This window comes from Nerophis lumbriciformis, linkage group LG28 (assembly GCF_033978685.3).
Source record: "Nerophis lumbriciformis linkage group LG28, RoL_Nlum_v2.1, whole genome shotgun sequence".
NCBI classification, from domain to species: Eukaryota; Metazoa; Chordata; class Actinopteri; order Syngnathiformes; family Syngnathidae; genus Nerophis; species Nerophis lumbriciformis.
Genome location: NC_084575.2, coordinates 30455275 through 30478066, shown reverse-complemented (window position 1 = coordinate 30478066; position 22792 = coordinate 30455275). Strand labels below are relative to the sequence as shown.

The window sequence follows — 22792 nt, the reverse complement described above, 5'->3', positions numbered from 1 at the left end:
ACCAGTTTTTACAAAACTTTTGTTTTGAAGGGGGAATTGCAAGCTTCCTGTTGATTTTTGCTGGGGGTTGTCAATTTATGAAATGTAGGTCTAAGTGAGACCTACATAGAGGTTTTTGTTTCATGTCTCTAAGACATTCCTAGGAGTTGGAATAATAATAATAATTAAAGCTGCAAGCAGCGATGGACGGGACCGACTTTGACGGCACATAAAATCCCAACCGGAGCAGTAATTAAAACTCTTTCGTCAACTTTTAATCAGAAGGGTTCAATCTCTCTCCTGTGCTAGTTTGAAGCCGACACGACAAATGCGCTCAGAGGAGATAATGTTTGAAAAAAGGTGACCGTTTTTACAAAACTTTTGTTTTGAAGGGGGAATTGCAAGCTTCCTGTTGATTTTTGCTGGGGGTTGTCAATTTATGAAATGTAGGTCTAAGTGAGACCTACATAGAGGGTTTTGTTTCATGTCTCTAAGACATTCCTAGGAGTTGGAATAATAATAATAATTAAAGCTGCAAGCAGCGATGGACGGGACCGACTTTGACGGCACATAAAATCCCAACTTGAGCAGTAATTAAAACTCTTTGGTCAACTTTTAATCACAAGGGTTCAATCTCTCTCCTGTGCTAGTTTGAAGCCGACACGACAAACGCGCTCAGAGGAGATAATGTTTGAAAAAAGGTGACCGGTTTTTACAAAACTTTTGTTTTGAAGGGGGAATTGCAAGCTTCCTGTTGATTTTTGCTGGGGGTTGTCAATTTATGAAATGCAGGTCTAAGTGAGACCTACATAGAGGTTTTTGTTTCATGTTTCTAAGACATTCCTAGGAGTTGGAATAATAATAATAATTAAAGCTGCAAGCAGCGATGGACGGGACCGACTTTGACGGCACATAAAATCCCAACTTGAGCTGTAATTAAAACTCTTTGGTCAACTTTTAATCACAAGGGTTCAATCTCTCTCCTGTGCTAGTTTGAAGCCGGCACGACAAACGCGCTCAGAGGAGATAATGTTTGAAAAAAGGTGACCGTTTTTTACAAAACTTTTGTATTGAAGGGGGATTTGCAAATTTAGTGAGTTTTGAAGCATGTTAAGGTGGTCAAATTACAGCTCAAACAGGCAAAGGTGACTGTTTTTACAAAACTTTTGTATTGAAGGGGGATTTCCAAACATCCTATTGATTTTTGCTGAAAAAAATTGATGTATGAAATCTAGGTCTAAGTGAGACCTACATAGAGGTTTTTGTGTCATATCTCTACGACATTCCTACTGGAAGTTACAGGCAGTTTTGTCTGTGTTTTCTTTCTAGGAGCAGTTTTGTCTGTGTTTTATTCCTAGGGGGCGCCAGAGTGCAATTTTGAGTTTTGGGGTTTGCTTTTTTTATTAGATCACAATTTTCGCCAGTCCTGATGTGTGTGTCCAGTTTGGTGAGTTTTGAAGCATGTTAAGGGGCTCAAATTACAGCTCAAAGAGGCAAAGGTGACTGTTTTTACAAAACTTTTGTTTTGAAGGGGGATTTCCAAACTTCCTGTTGATTTTTGCTGAAGAAAGTTGATGTATGAAATCTAGGTCTAAGTGAGACCTACATAGAAGTTTTTGTTTCATGTCTCTACGACATTCGTACTGGAAGTTACAGGCAGTTTTGTCTGTGTTTTTTTCCTAGGGGGCGCTAGAGCGCAATTTTGAGTTTTAAAGTTGTTGTTTTTTAAATAGATGGCAATTTTCGGCAGTCCTGATGCGGGTGTCAAATTTGGTGAGTTTTGAAGCATGTTAAGGTGGTCAAATTACAGCTCAAACAGGCAAAGGTGACTGTTTTTACAAAACTTTTGTATTGAAGGGGGATTTGCAAACTTCCTATTGATTTTGGCTGAAAAAAGTTGATGTATGAAATCTAGGTCTAAATGAGACCTACATAGAGGTTTTTGTTTCATGTCTCTACGACATTCGTACTGGAAGTTACAGGCAGTTTTGCCTGTGTTTTATTCCTAGGGGGCACTAGAGCGCAATTTTGAGTTTTAAAGTTTTTTTTTTTTTAAATAGATGGCAATTTTCGGCAGTCCTGATGCGGGTGTCAAATTTGGTGAGTTTTGAAGCATGTTAAGGGGGTCAAATTACAGCTCAAACAGGCAAAGGTGACTGTTTTTACAAAACTTTTGTATTGAAGGGGGATTTGCAAACTTCCTATTGATTTTGGCTGAAAAAAGTTGATGTATGAAATCTAGGTCTAAATGAGACCTACATAGAGGTTTTTGTTTCATGTCTCTACGACATTCGTACTGGAAGTTACAGGCAGTTTTGCCTGTGTTTTATTCCTAGGGGGCACTAGAGCGCAATTTTGAGTTTTAAAGTTAGTTTTTTTGATTAGATGGTCATTTTTGCCAGTCCTGATGTGTGTGTCAAATTTAGTGAGTTTTGAAGCATGTTAAGGTGGTCAAATTACAGCTCAAACAGGCAAAGGTGACTGTTTTTACAAAACTTTTGTATTGAAGGGGGATTTGCAAACTTCCTATTGATTTTGGCTGAAAAAAGTTGATGTATGAAATCTAGGTCTAAATGAGACCTACATAGAGGTTTTTGTTTCATGTCTCTACGACATTCGTACTGGAAGTTACAGGCAGTTTTGTCTGTGTTTTCTTCCTAGGGGGCGCTAGAGCGCAATTTTGAGTTTTAAAGTTTTTTTTTTTTTAAATAGATGGCAATTTTCGGCAGTCCTGATGCGGGTGTCAAATTTGGTGAGTTTTGAAGCATGTTAAGGGGGTCAAATTACAGCTCAAACAGGCAAAGGTGACTGTTTTTACAAAACTTTTGTATTGAAGGGGGATTTGCAAACTTCCTATTGATTTTGGCTGAAAAAAGTTGATGTATGAAATCTAGGTCTAAATGAGACCTACATAGAGGTTTTTGTTTCATGTCTCTACGACATTCGTACTGGAAGTTACAGGCAGTTTTGCCTGTGTTTTATTCCTAGGGGGCACTAGAGCGCAATTTTGAGTTTTAAAGTTAGTTTTTTTGATTAGATGGTCATTTTTGCCAGTCCTGATGTGTGTGTCAAATTTAGTGAGTTTTGAAGCATGTTAAGGTGGTCAAATTACAGCTCAAACAGGCAAAGGTGACTGTTTTTACAAAACTTTTGTATTGAAGGGGGATTTGCAAACTTCCTATTGATTTTGGCTGAAAAAAGTTGATGTATGAAATCTAGGTCTAAATGAGACCTACATAGAGGTTTTTGTTTCATGTCTCTACGACATTCGTACTGGAAGTTACAGGCAGTTTTGCCTGTGTTTTATTCCTAGGGGGCACTAGAGCGCAATTTTGAGTTTTAAAGTATGGTTTTTTGATTAGATGGTAATTTTTGCCAGTCCTGATGTGTGTGTCAAATTTAGTGAGTTTTGAAGCATGTTAAGGTGGTCAAATTACAGCTCAAACAGGCAAAGGTGACTGTTTTTACAAAACTTTTGTATTGAAGGGGGATTTGCAAACTTCCTATTGATATTGGCTGAAAAAAGTTGATGTATGAAATCTAGGTCTAAGTGAGACCTACATAGAGGTTTTTGTTTCATGTCTCTACGACATTCGTACTGGAAGTTACAGGCAGTTTTGCCTGTGTTTTTTTCCTAGGGGGCGCTAGAGCGCAATTTTGAGTTTTAAAGTTTTTTTGTTTTAAATAGATGGCAATTTTCGGCAGTCCTGATGCGGGTGTCAAATCTGGTGAGTTTTGAAGCATGGTAAAGGGGTCAAATTTACAGCTCAACGAGGCGGCGGAATAATAATAATAAAACCTTACAATTACAATAGGGTCCTCTGTCCCAAAGGGACATTGCGGTCCTTAATTATGTTTCTAGCAATACTTTAATTTTGCCTTTGAAAGTAACAATCCAATGTCCATTAGTGGAGCTGTACACACATGGAAAGTGATTTTAAATTGATTGGTATGTTTTGCATAAAGAAGTATCGTATTTTTCGGACCATAGGGTGCACCGGATTATAAGGCGCATTAAAGGATTTTTTTTCTAAATGTAAAAAACTTCCTTGTGGTCTACATAACATGTGATGGTGGTTCTTTTGGTCAAAATGTTGCAAGATGATGTGTAAAACATCATCTTCAAGTCGCTTTCCGACAGTCGCTTCAGGATGCGCCGTTTTGTGGGCGGTCTTATTTACGTGGCTCGCCTTCGACAGCGTCATCTTTGTTGTAGCGGTGTAGCGTGCAAGGACGGGAGTGGAAGAAGTGTCAAAAGATGGAGCTAACTGTTTTAATGACATTCAGACTTCAATCAATAACGGAGCAGCATTAAGTTATCTTCTTCTCACTCCCTTTCAGGCAAAACTGGACAATCATGCATTACATACTATACATTACCTTTTGCACTATATTCATTTATATTATGTGTTGTCAACTTTTTTTTTTTTTTAATGTAATTTCCTGAAATAAATAAATAAATGAATGAAATGAATGAAAAAAAAAAAAAAGTTTTCTACCTCTGACAACCAAAAAGTTGTGAAAACTATGATGCTGTGCTCCAAATTTGGATTATTTACAGAATTTGTGTGAGCCTCAAAACAAGTACTTCTGTACTTCTTATAAATATATATATATATATATATATATATATATATATATATATATATATATATATATATATATATATATATATATATATATATCAGTGTTTCCCACACATTCATTTATTTGTGGCGGCCCGCCACGAAAGAATTACGTCCGCCACAAATGGATTTTTCGGCTTTTGACTCGATCGACCGCTCATAAAAGCAATGGGACTCTGTCTGTGAATTTACCTTGTAGTTACAACTCCGGTGCAGTAGGTGGCGGTAGCCTACTATGCATTGTAACTGCGCCAATAGCACTTAATTCAACTGGTGGGCCAGAAGAAGAAGAAGAAGACGAAGACGAAGAAGACGAAGAAGACGAAAACGGACGGACGGACGGGATCAAAATACGAGGGTAATATAGGTTATAGGTAGATAGGTTATAGCTGCATCGCTCGCGGCTCGTCATATATTTAACGTTAATCCGCGATTTCACAGAGCGTTTCACTGACGGTGAGCAGCCTGACGCTGCTTCATTAACACCGCCGCTGTTTGAGTCGGGATCCGGGGCAGACGCACGTAATAACAATCACCTGTTTTCATACCGACGAGCTAACGTGTCCAGGTTATAACCCTTTTGTCAATAAACACACGTGGAGACGGTGCTTCAGATACTACATTAATTCTCAAGCTAAAATGTCCACTGTCCACTGCAGCATGTGAATGCAATGAAAAGAATAAAATCTGAGCCAACCAGCTGTTAAAATGTTGTCCAGGTTAATGTTTTGGCCATTAAAGGCCCTTCATTTCAAGATTTCAACTGTGATCGGGCTTTAAACAGGTGGCTGACCTGTTCAGATGAGTGTAACTGCTACTGGTCAAATAATGTGAAATAGCATTTAATTTTTACATGTATGCAATGCCATTTAAATGTAATTATAGATAATAATAATAATAAATACTGTGTAGTGTTGTAAATAGTCAACGGGAAGAATTTTAGTAAGATATAAGCCATGAGCACTACACAGCCAGAAAAAACCCGATGCAGGACAAGTAAAAATATTGGGGCAAGTAGATTTGAGAAGTCGGGCAAGTAGAAAAATTAGGGCGGAGGGAACAGGTGAGACTCAGCAAACACTGAAAAATAAAGCAGGGTCAGATCAGAAATGCACTTTTCTCATGAAAAGGGTCCTAATTTATATTCTTATGTGCCTTATAGAGAGGACCACGACAAAACATAGAGCGACTAGCTCCAGTGCCACCTGTTCAGCAGCAGCAGGAGGAGGAGGAGGAGGTTGACTGACTGTGGCAGGACACCTCTGCCTCTGTTTCACTTTATGTTGCTGGTAAATAATATGGTTGTAGTAGTAGGCTAAAGTTAAATTATTTAGTATGCACTAATTAAAGGGGCAGAGCTTTAAGAGACATTTTAGCTTTTATATTTTATAAGATATATTTTTTGTAAGAACCACAATTAATAAATATATTTCAGTGAATAACTAATTGTTCAAATCTGTATATAAATATGTATATAAAGTGTTGTAATTATATTCCAACTCCGCGTTCTTCTTGGTCATCGCCGCTGCCGCCGCCACCCCCCGCCCCCCGACCACACCACCACAAATAGATGGGAAACACTGTGTGTATATATATATATATATATATATATATATATATATATATATATATTTATATATATTGCATTCTATTTTAGTTACTTTATTGAGTTTACAACCTCCTGGCCCTGTTTTGTACTGTTTCTGTACTTGTTTTGATTATTATAATTTCTTGGCTTGTATGTAAATGTTGCATATTATTATAAATAAAAGCATCTCCTCATCCGTGGCAACAAGGATGTGTCCCGTGAAAAACCGTCCGACCGGAACTCTCTAATAACTAAAGTTCCTTGGGTGAATAATGTTAACTCACGACACCGGTATGTTTTAGTGCTTTGATAGCTAGTCTACTGACAGATATAAGTAAGAACTTTACGCTACTTTATATTAGAAATGGCAACAGCTGAAGATGAATGCCACATAAGAAGGCATAGAAAAGGAAGAAGTTTATGACTAAGGTGTCGTCACTGGCTACGATGGCGGACGCGCGCAAATTTTCAGGACTTATGCAGATCCCAAATACACATCAGCAGGTACCAGAAGGTAAGAAAATGTGGTTTTGCATAATATTGCGAAACAAAACGCCAGGCAATATGTCCGCTAATAGGTGCCATTTTGCGGTCCTTATACACACACCATAATAATACTCGTATGTTTAATTTGCCGACAATCCATCAAGCGGTGCGGCTTCATAGCTTACCGAAGTCGTACTGAAAACATTTTGACAAATTTTTGAGTGCCGTGTGTAATGTTCTATATTCTAAATGGAACATTTAAAGTGTTGGTGTTGTTTACTGGTGTCATCTTGCAGTTTACACATATCTTTTATGTATGACTGCCATCTACTGGCCACACCTCACATCATTACAGCATGTACCAAATAAAATTACTTCAAAGTCGGTAAACACAACCAGAAATATTCCGTACATTAGGCGCACCAGGTTATAAGGCGCACTGTCGATTTTTGAGAAAATGAAAGGATTTTAAGTGCGCCTTATTTTTTTTTTTATATGAAATTACTTTTATTAAAGCCGCCAGCGAAGAAAAATCCATAAATCAGCCGCTCCAGGGTTCAAAGTGAAGGAACAAAGTAGCGTTGTACAGTCCAGAGTTTACGGTAAATTAATTATTGTCGACTCTTGGTGTTGCAAAAAAAACAAAAAACACTCCACTTCAACTTAAAGACAGCGCAAGTCCATTCCAGGCGGTGAATAATACATAAGTTAGTGATCTTCCTACCTATTATTGTTCTCGAAGTACCGTGTTTTCAGGACCATAGGGCGCACCGGATTATAAAATGCATATTGCAGTCCACGCGTACTTCTTATGTGTGACTGCCATCTACTGGTCACACTTATCATTACACCATGTACCAAATAAAATTGCTTCGAGGTCGGTAGGCACAACCAGAATGATGCTGTGCATTAGGCACACCGGGCTATAGGGCGCTCTGTGGATTTTTGAGAAAATGAAAGGATTTTAAGTGCGCCTTATAGTCCGAAGAAATACGGCATTAAAAAATAGTTTCCAATGTAACTCCGGAACAAAGAGGCGATATCATTGAGAACCTGGACTAACCTGACTTTGGGTCTTTAACCAGGTTGAAAATTGTTCCTGGTTTGTCGTTGATGTTAAAGCACAGAGCATCGTCCCTGTCTGGGAGCTCTATGATGAAATGAGGGTCTCCATCCACTGCAAAGCAACACATCCAATTAGATATCAAGCCAAATGTGCTTCTGGCTTGGATTGTTTCTGTCTGTGTGTGGATTTGACTTACCAAAATATGTTGGTGAGCTGGCATAGTGATAGTTGGATGAACTATGTCGATATGCTGGACAGGACCCGCAAAGAAGCAAAATATCCGATATTATTCATATAATATAGTCATGCAGTTTGGTTGAAAGAAAAGACAAGAAACGAAAAACCTTACAAACTCTTTCTGCCTGTTGTCTTTCCTCTGTCAACAAATAGGAAGCAAAAAAAAATGACATTTTTAACAAATATTTGCAAGAACATCTTGCCATCAAATAAACATGTACAAGGCTTAGAGATGTCCGATAATATTTGGGCTGCCGATATTATCGGCCGATAGATGCTTTAAAATGTAATATGGGAAATTATCGGTATCGATTCCAAAAAGTAAAATGTATGACTTTTTAAAACGTCGCTGTGTACACGGACGTAGGGAGAAGTACAGAGCGCCGATAAACCTTAAAGGCACTGCCTTTGCGTGCCGGCCCAATCACGTAATATCTACGGCTTTTCTCACACACACAAGTGAATGCAAGGCATACTTGGTCAACAGCCATACAGGTCACACTGAGGGTGGGCGTATAAACAACTTTAACACTGTTACAAATATGCGCCACACTGTGAACCCACACCAAACAAGAATGACAAACACATTTCGGGAGAGCATCCGCAACGTAACACAACATAAACACAACAGAACAAATACCCAGAATCCGTTGCAGCACTAACTCTTCCGGGACGCTACACCTCAACCTCCTCATGCTCTCTCAGGGAGAGCATGTCCCAAATTCCAAGCTGCTGTTTTGAGGCATGTTAAAAAAAAATAATGCACTTTGTGACTTCAATAATAAATATGGCAGTGCCATGTTGGCATTTTTTTTCCCATAACTTGAGTTGATTTATTTTGAAAAACCTTGTTACATTGTTTAATGCATCCAGCGGGGCATCACAACAAAATTAGGCATAATAATGTGTTAATTTCACGACTGTATATATCGGTATCGGTTGATATCGGAATCGGTAATTAAGAGTTAGACAATATCGGCAAAAAAGCCATTATCGGACATCTCTAATCAGGCAAAAATTGTACAAGAACTCCAAAAAACTCAGAAGTGTAACCTAAATGGAGTGATTTAAAACATCTAAGAAAATGGATACTCTTGACACACAGTCAAACTTCAAGTGTAAGAACAGTATCATGATATTATTAATCATCTCAAAACGTTATCGCATTATTCATGTATGAACACAAATTAATCACACAATTTATTCTGACTGTATATGCTCTTTTACCTTAAAGGAGAACTGCAATTTTTCGTTCAAAATCCTCACGAGAGACAAGAACACATACAGTCGTGGTCAAAAGTTGACATACACTTGTAAAGAACATAATATCATGGCTGTCTTGAGTTTCCAATCATTTCTACAACTCTTATTTTTTTGTGATAGAGTGATTGGAGCACATACTTGTTGGTCACAAAAAACATTCATGAAGTTTGGTTCTTTTATGAATTTATTATGGGTCTACTGAAAATGTGAGCAAAAGTGCTGGGTCAAAAGTATACATACAGCCAGAGGTGGGTAGAGTAGCCAGAAATTGTACTCAAGTAAGAGTACTGTTACTTTAGAGATTTATTACTCAAGTAAAAGTAAGGAGTAGTCACCCAAATATTTACTTGAGTAAAAGTAAAAAGTATGTTGTAAAAAAACTACTCAAGTACTGAGTAACTGATGAGTAACATACACACACAAATCATATATATATATATATATATATATATATATATATATATATATATATATATATATACACACACACACATATATACATATATATATATACACACACACACACATATATATATATATATATATATATATATATATATATATATATATATATATTTATATATATATATATATACAGTATATAATTTATATTTATTTTTTTTGCCGTTTTTGTTTACATGTTAAAGGTGTTTTAATGAGTATACATGCATGTTTAACACATATAGATTCCTTTCTTTCGGGAAGACAAGAATATAAGTTGGTGTATTACCTGATTCTGATGACTTGCATTGATTGGAATCAGACAGTAGTGATGACAAACGTCCAGGTTTTCAAATGGAGGAGAAAAAAAGTTCCTCCTTTCTGTCTAATACCACATGAAAGTGGTTGGTTTTTGGCATCTTATTTGTCCAGCTTCCATATTCGTTTTTATACACTTTACAAGAAATACATTGGCGGCAAACTCCGTAGCTTGCTAGCTTGTTTGCGCAGGCTTTCGGAGACTCTTATTTTGAAAGCGCAGGCGCGATCGAGCGGCACTTTTATTGTGAAGACAGGAACTGTGCAGTCAGTCTTTAGGCTTACGGTTGAAATAAAAAATTGTCTTTTTTCCTTCACACTTTTGATTGATTGATTGGAACTTGTATTAGTAGATTGCACAGTACAGTACATATTCCGTACAATTGACCACTAAATGGTAACACCCCAATAAGTTTTTCAACTTGTTTAAGTCCGGTCATGTGACCCCTGGCTCTGTTTGATTGGTCCAACGTCACCAGTGACTGCATCTGATTGGTGGAACGGAGTGAACGTCACCAGTGACTGCATTTGGTAAAACGCAGGCACTATGAAGGTCTGTCTGACAGACCAAAACAAACAAAGCGTGCATTAACAGATCGATAAAAATTAGTAGCGAGTAGCGAGCTGAATGTAGATAAAAGTAGCGGAGTAAAAGTAGCGTTTCTTCTCTATAAATATACTCAAGTAAAAGTAAGAGTATGTTGCATTAAAACTACTCTTAGAAGTACAATTTATCCCAAAAGTTACTCAAGTAGATGTAACGGAGTAAATGTAGCGCGTTACTACCCACCTCTGATGTTATAGTTATTTGAATGACTCTTACCATAATATGTTACGTTAACATACAAGTTGGTTATTTATGCCTCATATAACGTACACTTATTCAGCCTGTTGTTCACTATTCTTGATTTATTTTAAATTGCCTTTCAAATGTCTATTCTTGGTGTTGGCTTTTATCAAATAAATTTCCCCAAAAAATGCGACTTATACTCCAGCGCGACTTATATATGTTTTTTTTTCTTCTTTATTATGCATTTTCGGCCGGTGCGACTTATACTCCGAAAAATACGGTACTTTTGACCCAGCGGATTTGTTTTTTTTTCATAAAAGAACCAAACTTGATGAATGTTTTTTGTGACCAACAAGTATGTGCTCCAATCACTCTATCACAAAAAAAACAAGAGTTATAGAAATGACTGGAAACTCAAGACAGCCATGACATTATGTTCTTTACAAGTGTATGTACACTTTTGACTGTATATTCTGTATATTCATGAAGACACATACGGCAAATGGATCGTGCTCCTTAATGGGCTCACTTAAGAGACACAATCCTTTAGTAGATCCGAAATGCGTGTGCTATCAAGTTTGCACGTGTTTTTAGCACACGCAAACCTTTCGTAGCTCAGACCCAAAGAGTATTATTGCCTGCCTTACCCTCAGTCAGTTTATTAGCAATGAGGGGGCCGTCTGGTCTGTCCTCATCTTCAGGCTTGGTGACCACCATGGACGTGAGAGGGGTGACAAAACTGTACTGCAGGGACATGTCCAGGGCCTTGGCTGTAGCGTTACTTTTCTCATCCTGGTCACCACTCTTACTGGAAGAAAGAACACCACAAATGGATTTTAACAGGTTTTATCTTCGACCCAACTATCTCGTTGGAGTCACACATCAAGAGTGTTACTAAAACGGCCTTCTTTCATCTCCGTAATATCGCTAAAATTCGTTCTATTTTGTCTAGAGATGTCCGACAAACCGATATTATCGGCCGATAAATGCGTTAAATGGATCACACTCCTCAGCCTTCCCGGTAAGGTCTATTCAGGTGTACTGGAGAGGAGGCTACGCCGGATAGTCGAACCTCGGATTCAGGAGGAACAGTGTGGTTTTCGTCCTGGTCGTGGAACTGTGGACCAGCTCTATACTCTCGGCAGGGTCCTTGAGGGTGCATGGGAGTTTGCCCAACCAGTCTACATGTGTTTTGTGGACTTGGAGAAGGCATTCGACCGTGTCCCTCGGGAAGTCCTGTGGGGAGTGCTCAGAGAGTATGGGGTATCGGACTGTCTGATTTTGGCGGTCCGCTCCCTGTATGATCAGTGTCAGAGCTTGGTCCGCATTGCCGGCAGTAGGTCGGACTCGTTTCCAGTGAGGGTTGGACTCCGCCAAGGCTGCCCTTTGTCACCGATTCTGTTCATAAATTTTATGGACAGAATTTCTAGGCGCAGTCAAGGCGTTGAGGGGATCTGGTTTGGTGGCTGCAGGATTAGGTCTCTGCTTTTTGCAGATGTGGTCCTGATGGCTTCATCTGGCCAGGATCTCCAGCTCTCGCTGGATCGGTTCGCAGCCGAATGTGAAGCGACTGGGATGAGAATCAGCACCTCCAAGTCCGAGTCCATGGTTCTCGCCCGGAAAAGGGTGGAATGCCATCTTCGGGTTGGGGAGGAGACCCTGCCCCGGTCGGTGCGGCGTCTTCAGTAATGCGGACGCTGTATCGATCCGTTGTGGTAAAGAAGGAGCTGAGCCGGACGGCAAAGCTCTCAATTTACCGGTCGATCTACGTTCCCATCCTCACCTATGGTCATGAGCTTTGGGTTATGACCGAAAGGACAAGATCACGGGTACAAGCGGCCGAAATGAGTTTCCTCCGCCGGGTGGCGGGGCTCTCCCTTAGAGATAGGATGAGAAGCTCTGTCATCCGGGGGGAGCTCAAAGTAAAGCCGCTGCCCCTCCACATCGAGAGGAGCCAGATGAGGTGGTTCGGGCATCTGGTCAGGATGCCACCCGAACGCCTCCCTAGGAAGGTGTTTAGGGCACGTTCGACCGGTAGGAGGCCACGGGGAAGACCCAGGACACGTTGGGAAGACTATGTCTCCCGGCTGGCCTGGGAACGCCTCGGGATCCCCCGGGAGGACCTGGACGAAGTGGCTGGGGAGAGGGAAGTCTGGGCTTCCCTGCTTAGGCTGCTGCCCCCGCGACCCGACCTCGGATAAGCGGAAGAAGATGGATGGATGGATGGATGGAAATGCGTTAAAATGTAATATCGGAAATGATCGGTATCGGTTTTTGTATTATCGGTATCTTTTTTTATTTTTTTTTATTTTTTTATTAAATCAACATAAAAAAACACAAATACACTTACAATTAGTGCACCAACCCAGAAAACGTTCCTCCTCCAAAAAGGTTGTTTCTTCCTGTTATTAATATTGTGGTTCCTACATTATATATCAATATATATCAATACAGTCTGCAAGGGATACAGTCCGTAAGCACACATGATTGTGCGTGCTGCTGGTCCACTAATAGTACTAACCTTTAACACTTAATTTTACTCATTTTCATTAATTACTAGTTTCTATGTAACTGTTTTTATATTGTTTGACTTTCTTTTTTATTCAAGAAAATGTTTTTAATTTATTTATCTTATTTTATTTATTTTATTTTTTTTTTAAAGTACCTTATCTTCACCATACCTGGTTGTCCAAATTAGGCATAATAATGTGTTAATTCCACGACTGTATATATCGGTTGATATCGGTATCGGTAATTAAAGAGTTGGACAATATCGGAATATCGGATATCAACAAAAAGCCATTATCGGACATCCCTAACTTTGTCCACCAGCGACGCTGAGATCATTATTCATGCGTTCGTTACGTCTCGTCTCGACTACTGTAACGTATTATTTTCGGGTCTCCCTATGTCTAGCATTAAAAGATCACAGTTGGTACAAAATGCGGCTGCTAGACTTTTGACAAGAACAAGAAAGTTTGATCATATTACGCCTATACTGTATATACCTTTATATACATATATACTTATATATATATACCTATACTGGCTCACCTGCACTGGCTTCCTGTGCACTTAAGATGTGACTTTAAGGTTTTACTACTTACGTATAAAATACTACACGGTCTAGCTCCGTCCTATCTTGTCGATTGCATTGTACCATATGTCCCGGCAAGAAATCTGCGTTCAAAGAACTCCGGCTTATTAGTGATTCCCAGAGCCCAAAAAAAGTCTGCGGGCTATAGAGCGTTTTCTATTGGGGCTCCAGTACTATGGAATGTTCTACCGGTAACAATTAGAGATGCTACCTCAGTAGAAGCATTTAAGTCCCATCTTAAAACTCATTTGTATACTCTAGCCTTTAAATAGACCCCCTTTTTAGACCAGTTGATCTGCCGTTTCTTTTCTTTTCTGCCCCACTCTCCCTTGTGGAAGGGGGGGCACAGGTCCGATGGCCATGGATGAAGTGCTGGCTTTCCAGAGTCGGGACCCGGGGTGGACCGCTCGCCTGTGCATCGGTTGGGGACCTGCTGACCCGTCTCCGCTCGGGATGGTCTCCTTCTGGCCCCACTTTGGATTGGACTCTCACTATTATGTTAGATCCACTATGGATTGGACTCTCACTATTATGTTAGATCCACTATGGACTGGACTCTCACAATATTATGTTAGATCCACTATGGACTGGACTTTCACAATATTATGCTAGATCCACTATGGACTGGACTCTCACAATATTATGTTAGATCCACTATGGACTGGACTCTCACTATTATGTTAGATCCACTATGGACTGGACTTTCACAATATTATGTTAGATCCACTATGGACTGGACTCTCACTATTATGTTAGATCCACTATGGACTGGACTTTTGCAATATTATGTTAGATCCACTATGGACTGGACTCTCACAATATTATGTTAGATCCACTATGGACTGGACTTTTGCAATATTATGTTAGATCCACTATGGACTGGACTCTCACAATATTATGTTAGATCCACTATGGACTGGACTTTCACAATATTATGCTAGATCCACTATGGACTGGACTCTCACAATATTATGTTAGATCCACTATGGACTGGACTCTCACTATTATGTTAGATCCACTATGGACTGGACTCTCACAATATTATGTTAGATCCACTATGGACTGGACTCTCACTATTATGTTAGATCCACTATAGACTGGACATTCACAATATTATGTTAGATCCACTATGGACTGGACTCTCACAATATTATGTTAGATCCACTATGGACTGGACTCTCACTATTATGTTAGATCCACTATGGACTGGACTTTCACAATATTATGCTAGATCCACTATGGACTGGACTCTCACAATATTATGTTAGATCCACTATGGACTGGACTCTCACTATTATGTTAGATCCACTATGGACTGGACTTTCACAATATTATGTTAGATCCACTATGGACTGGACTCTCACTATTATGTTAGATCCACTATGGACTGGACTTTTGCAATATTATGTTAGATCCACTATGGACTGGACTCTCACAATATTATGTTAGATCCACTATGGACTGGACTTTTGCAATATTATGTTAGATCCACTATGGACTGGACTCTCACAATATTATGTTAGATCCACTATGGACTGGACTTTTGCAATATTATGTTAGATCCACTATGGACTGGACTCTCACAATATTATGTTAGATCCACTATGGACTGGACTTTCACAATATTATGCTAGATCCACTATGGACTGGACTCTCACAATATTATGTTAGATCCACTATGGACTGGACTCTCACTATTATGTTAGATCCACTATGGACTGGACTCTCACAATATTATGTTAGATCCACTATGGACTGGACTCTCACTATTATGTTAGATCCACTATAGACTGGACATTCACAATATTATGTTAGATCCACTATGGACTGGACTCTCACAATATTATGTTAGATCCACTATGGACTGGACTCTCACTATTATGTTAGATCCACTATGGACTGGACTTTCACAATATTATGCTAGATCCACTATGGACTGGACTCTCACAATATTATGTTAGATCCACTATGGACTGGACTCTCACTATTATGTTAGATCCACTATGGACTGGACTTTCACAATATTATGTTAGATCCACTATGGACTGGACTCTCACTATTATGTTAGATCCACTATGGACTGGACTTTTGCAATATTATGTTAGATCCACTATGGACTGGACTCTCACAATATTATGTTAGATCCACTATGGACTGGACTTTTGCAATATTATGTTAGATCCACTATGGACTGGACTCTCACAATATTATGTTAGATCCACTATGGACTGGACTTTCACAATATTATGCTAGATCCACTATGGACTGGACTCTCACTATTATGTTAGATCCACTATGGACTGGACTCTCACAATATTATGTTAGATCCACTATGGACTGGACTCTCACTATTATGTTAGATCCACTATAGACTGGACATTCACAATATTATGTTAGATCCACTATGGACTGGACTCTCACAATATTATGTTAGATCCACTATGGACTGGACTCTCACTATTATGTTAGATCCACTATGGACTGGACTCTCACAATATTATGTTAGATCCACTATGGACTGGACTTTCACAATATTATGCTAGATCCACTATGGACTGGACTCTCACAATATTATGTTAGATCCACTATGGACTGGACTCTCACTATTATGTTAGATCCACTATGGACTGGACTTTCACAATATTATGTTAGATCCACTATGGACTGGACTCTCACTATTATGTTAGATCCACTATGGACTGGACTCCCACTATTATGTTAGATCCACTATGGACTGGACTTTCACAATATTATGTTAGATCCACTAGGGACTGGACTCTCACAATATTATGTTAGATCCACTATGGACTGGACTCTCACTATTATGTTAGATCCACTATGGACTGGACTCTCACTATTATGTTGGATCCACTATGGACTGGACTCTCACACTATTATGTTCGATCCACTATGAAATGGACTTTCACAATATTATGTTAGATCCACTATGGACTGGACTCTCACACTATTATGTTAGATCCACTATGGAGTGGACTCTCACTATTATGTTAGATCCACTATGGACTGGACTTTCACAATATTATGCTAGATCCACTATGGACTGGACTCTCACAATATTATGTTAGATCCACTATGGACTGGACTCTCACTATTATGTTAGATCCACTATGGACTGGACTCTCACACTATTATGTTAGATCCACTATGGACTGGACTCTCACAATATTATGTTAGATCCACTATGGACTGGACTCTCACTATTATGTTAGATCCACTATGGACTGGACTCTCACTATTATGTTAGATCCACTATGGACTGGACTCTCACAATATTATGTTAGATCCACTATGGACTGGACTCTCACTATTATGTTAGATCCACTATGGACTGGACTCTCACTATTATGTTAGATCCACTATGGACTGGACTTTCACAATATTATGCTAGACCCACTCGACGTCCATTGCATCCGGTCTCCCCTAGAGGGGGGGGTCACCCACATCTGCGGTCCTCTCCAAGGTTTTTTCATTGTCATTCACATTGACATCCCACTGGGTTGTGAGTTTTTCCTTGCCCTGATGTGGGCTCTGAACCAAGGATGTCGTCGTGGCTTGTGCAGCCCTTCGAGACACTTGTGATTTAGGGCTATATAAATAAACATTGATTGATTGATTGAACGCCCGGATATTTGAGCTCGACTGACCTTTTCTCCAGTAGCTGCTGGATGGTAAGGTAAGCCCACAAGCGCTCCGTGAAATCCCCAAAGATGTACTCTTCATCGGGGTAAATAGTGCCCCAGTCCAGAGCGCTGGCCTTGCCCTGCACCTGGAAGTTATCTTCACTCTATTGGAGGAGAGGGGAACAGACAAACGGCTACGTTGAACGCGACCATTTGGGGAAATAGCCAAGAAAAAGTGTCTTTTTTCCTCACCCCCTTGGCAACCACTTCCACCAGGAAGTTGTCCAGGTCGTTGTCCAACAGTAGCCCCGCCACCACGATCTCCGAGCCGTTATACAACTGGCTGAAGTGGTTGGTGGTGATTTTGTCCACTGCGTTGTCAGGGTAACGGAGATTCACTTCTGAAAGCAGTGGGCTGGCCACTTCTTCGTAGAAATTCTGAAATATTTACCGACCAAACAACGATGATTGCAAAGCCAAACGTATCAGCCGAACGAGCCTGTGTGCCGAATTTGTTGGTAAGTGACGGCAACAACAACAACAACAACAAAGACAGCAAAACAAGCTGTATATGTAAATATACAGTCGTGGTTAAAAGTTTACATACACTTGTAAAGAACATAATGTCATGGCTGCCCTCATCTGACATCACATGGACAAAGACCTTCTGGAGGAAAAGTTCTGTGGTTGGATGAAACCAAAATGTAACTGTTTGGCCACAATACCCAGCAATATGTTTGGAGGAGAAAAGGTGAGGCCTTTAATCCCAGGAATACCATGCCTACCGTCAGGCCCGGCCCTAATCAATCTGGCGCCCTAGGCAAGATTTTAGGTGGCGCCCCCCCACATCGGCAGTGAAGTGTATATACTCACAAGAACCCGAATAGCTTTGTCTTTGACCTTTTTTTTTTTACTTACAACTATACCTAATATATAAAGGGGTGGAAAAGTGACTATTACCTGCAGGGCAAACATTAGCTAACCAGAAGGCAATAATGTAAACAAAAAACACCTGCTTAAAAGATCTAATACAAATGTCCCTGAGGAATGTAAGGTGGGAGTACTGTAATTACCTAACGTTACATTATTATTTTCCATAACAATTTAGCCCCCTCCACAATATTAACCCGACGTTAAAACAGAACTAGCTATTTATTGATTAGCAATTGCCGAATCATGTAACATTAGCTTAATGCTAAAAAGCCAGGTTACTATCACATTCTGTAACAGACAAATAATTTCATGTAGGCTAACGTTACCTACCTGCTACCTCTGTCTATTCTCGTTTCTCCTCTTCTTTTCTCTTTTTTCTTCCCTGGGCACCTGACAGTTTTGGCCGTTTTGACATCTTGCGTTGATTTTTTGATGTGGTGACGTCCAAAAAGAGTCATGATACGGGAAGGGAGGGGGCGCACCGTGCGTGGGGAGGAGGGGGGGGCGTAATGTTGTAACAAATAATATTTCTATTAAATAGGCTTTACTTTGCATTTTAATTAACGTGAGATTATTTTTTGTATTTAGAAATAATAGTAACAACTTTTTTTTTCTTTTTTTTTTTTCTCCAACATTTGTGGCACTGGCATGGCGCCCCCTGATGGACGGCGCCCTTAGCATTTGCCTATACGGCCTATGCCACGGGCCGGCCCTGCCTACCGTTGTCAGAATAATTGTATGTAAGTTATCACAAAACGTTCTGTTTCCATGAGTTCCCGGCGAGAGGACAAAAGCTGTCTGTGATCTTACCAAGCAAAATAGCTTGCAAAACTCCACTGTGTACGATGGGAAGCGACATGAAGGTGTCGGTTTCTTTGATCTATTGTGATCCACAGGACGATCTTGCCTTGACCCGAGATATACCATACCATACCATACCATACCAACTTTATTTATAAAGCCCTTTAAAAACAAGCACAGTTGAAAAACAAAGGGCTGTACACCACAAAGAAATAGAGGCAAAGGACAGACTAAAAAAATAACATTTAAAACAGAAATAAAAATACACAATTAAAAAGCAAATATAAATTAAAGCTGCAAGCAGCGTTGTTCGGGCCCGCGTATTTGGCAGGTGCTAGTCCTAAGTGTCCCAATACTTTTGTCTACTTGTAGTCTGAAGTGTCCCAAGACTTTTGTCTAGTGTACCTACCTTGTCTGCATTGTGTGGGCACGTTGCTGCTTCCTGCTTTTGAGCAGCCATCTTAAAAAAACAGCACCGCAGGAGCATCAGTGCAGCGGGTGTTTGAAGGGTCATAAAATCAAAACCGGAGCAGGTATCACAAAACGCTTCTGTTAATTTATGCACAAGGGTTTAATCTCTCTCCTGTGTTAGTTTGAAGCCGAAAGGACAAACGCGCTCAGAGGAGATAGTTTTTGAAGGAAGGTGACCGGTTTTTCCAAAAAAATTGTTTTGAAGGGGGAATAGCAAACATCCTGTTGATTTTTGCTGGGGGTTGTCAATTTATGAAATGTAGGTCTAAGAGAGACCTACATAGAGGTTTTGTCTCTCCGACCTTCCCAGTGGGAGTTACAGGCAGTTTTATAATTTTTATCTTCCGAGGAGCAGTTTTTTGTCCGTTTTATTCAAAAATTGCTGTGGAGCGCAATTTTTGAATTTGGGGTTAGGTTTTTTTATTAGATCACAGTTTTTGCCAGTCCTGATGTGTGTGTTCAGTTTGGTGAGTTTTGAAGCATGTTAAGGGGGTCAAATTACAGCGCAAAGAGGCAAAAGTGACTGTTTTTAGTACTTTTTTGTCTTGAAGGGGGAATTGCCAACTTCCTGTTGATTTTAGCCCGAAGACATACAATTATGAGAACTAGGTCTAAGTCAGACCTACATAGAGGATTTTGCTTCATATTTTTCCGACCTTCCTAGTGGGAGTTACAGGCAGTCAATTTTTTTTGTTTTCCTAGGGGGCGCTAGAGCGCAATTTTGAGTTTTGAGGTTTGGTTTTTTGATAAAAAGTTTTGCCAAAAATTACTGATGTGTGTGTAAAATTTGGTGAGTTTTGAAGCATGTTAAGGGGGTCAAAGTAGTGCGCAAAGCTGCGGAAGAATAATAAATAATAATAATAAAACCTTACAATAACAATAGGTCCTTATGTCCCATTGCATAAGGACTCCCTGTGGGAGTCCTTTTGCAATGGGCCACTGCGGGCCCTAATAATAATAAAACCTTAGAATAACAATAGGTCCTTATGTCCCATTGCATAAGGACTCCCTGTGGGAGTCCTTTTGCAATGGGCCACTGCGGGCCCTAATAAAACGGACGAAAAACAATAGGTCCTTATGTCCCATTGCATAAGGACTCCCTGTGGGAGTCCTTTTGCAATGGGCCATGGCGGGCCCTAATTACCCTAAGAACAGTTTGTTAGATAAAAACAGTTTAAAAGTTAAAAACAGTTCAAAAAGTTAAAAACTAAAAACAGTTCAAAGTCTCATGCTGGGTTAAAAGCCAGTGAATAAAAATGGGTTTTAAGAAGGGTCTTGAAAATAGCCAAAGAAGGGGCCTGTCTCACATGGAGAGGGAGATCGTTCCAGAGTTTGGGACCCGCAACAGAGAAAGCTCTGTCCCCTCTGAGCTTGCGCTTTGTTTTGGGTACCTCCAGGATCAGCTGATCAGCTGACCTGAGGGACCGGGTGGGGGCATAGAGATGGAGCAGCTCAGAGAGGTAAGGTGGGGCAAGACCACGTAAGGATTTTAAAACGAGTAAGGTAATTTTAAAATGGACTCTAAAAGACACAGGCAGCCAGTGGAGGGAGGCTAAAACAGGAGTAATGTGCTCTCTTTTTCTTGTGTTAGTTAAAAGTCGGGCAGCTGCATTTTGGACCAGCTGCAGACGTGAGAGGGAGGACTGACTAATTCCAAAATATAAAGAGTTACAGTAATCCAGCCGAGATGTAATAAAGGCATGGATTACTGTCTCTAACTGTTGCCTAGAAAGAAGGTTTTTAACCTTGGCCAGCTGACGTAAATAAAAAAAAAGCTGGCTTTCACCACTGTGTCAATCTGACGGTCCAATTTAAAATCACAGTCAATACGAAAGCCCAGGTTGGTGACCATGGGCTTAACGTGCAAAGCCAAAGGGCCAAAGTCAACAGGGGGGAGCTCACAGGTACCACTAGGTCCAAACACTATTACTTCTGTCTTCTTTTCATTAAAATTTAAGAAGTTTAGGGCCATCCAGGCCTTGATATCCTCAAGACAGGCAAGTAATGGCTGTATTGAAGAGGCATGATTTCTCTTTAATGGAAAATACATTTGTGTGTCATCGGCATAACAATGAAAGGAAATATCATGCTTTCTTAGGATTGAGCCCAGGGGAAGTAAATAAATAGAAAAGAGAAGTGGTCCCAAAACTGAGCCTTGTGGGACCCCACATGTCAAGGGAGCAACGGAGGATTCAGATCCAGCAACATTCACATTCTACAAGGCGGAGAGGAAGCAGGACCTGACGCAAGCTCCAGACATATTTTCTTTGAACTGTTTTGTGACCGAGTGCAAGAGCGTTTTACGACCCCATATCCCCTTAGACACAGCTGTTGCTATGTAATCAGGGAAAGTCCAAATAAAAGAGGAGGCGTGCAACCATTTCGTCAGAGCGTGGTAGAAGACTGTACAAGAGTACACAGCCCAGACGTATCTCCTCATGAGCCAAATTGAATCCTGTCTGTTTAATTCCTTGCTTTTTGTCTGTTTAATACATGTCATCGGGGTTTGAACCTGACAACTGTTAAGCATGGTGGTGGTACTATTATGCTCTGGGCCTGTTTTTCTGCCAATGCAACTGGTGCTTTAAATGGGACAATTACCTCCAAATTCTTTCAGGACAACCTAAAATCATCAGCCCGGAGGTTGGGTCTTGGGCGCAGTAGGGTGTTCCAACAGGACAATGACCCCAAACACACCTCAAAAGTGGTAAAGGAATGGCTAAATCAGGCTAGAATGAAGGTTTTAGAATGGCCTTCCCAAAGTCCTGACTTAAAAAGTGTGGACAATGCTGAAGAAACAAGTCCATGTCAGAAAAGCAACACATTTAGCTGAACTGCACCAATTCTGCCAAGGGGAGTGGTCAAAAATTCAAGCAGAAGCTTGTGGATGGCTACCAAAAGTGCCTTATTGCAGTGAAACTTGCCAAGGGACATGTAAGCAAATATTAAAGTCTGCGGGCTATAGAGCGTTTTCTATTGGGGCTCCAGTACTATGGAATGCCCTCCCGGTAACAATTAGAGATGCTACCTCAGTAGAAGCATTTAAGTCCCATCTT

At 40.1% G+C, this 22792-nt stretch overlaps 1 protein-coding gene across 2 annotated transcripts in view; it reads right to left on the bottom strand.

Annotated features, from left to right (window-relative positions):
• The window catches only part of LOC133571048 (inter-alpha-trypsin inhibitor heavy chain H3-like), a 54062-nt gene that overhangs the window by 14182 nt on the left and 17088 nt on the right, over positions 1–22792 (bottom strand). For both annotated transcript variants that reach the window (XM_061924048.1, XM_061924047.1), the window contains 6 exons: positions 17784–17969; positions 17556–17695; positions 11441–11601; positions 8094–8120; positions 7941–7994; positions 7742–7855 (listed from right to left, as the gene is read on the bottom strand). In XM_061924048.1, coding sequence (XP_061780032.1) covers positions 7742–7855; positions 7941–7994; positions 8094–8120; positions 11441–11601; positions 17556–17695; positions 17784–17969 — 682 coding nt within the window. The remainder of the gene's footprint in view (positions 1–7741; positions 7856–7940; positions 7995–8093; positions 8121–11440; positions 11602–17555; positions 17696–17783; positions 17970–22792) is intronic.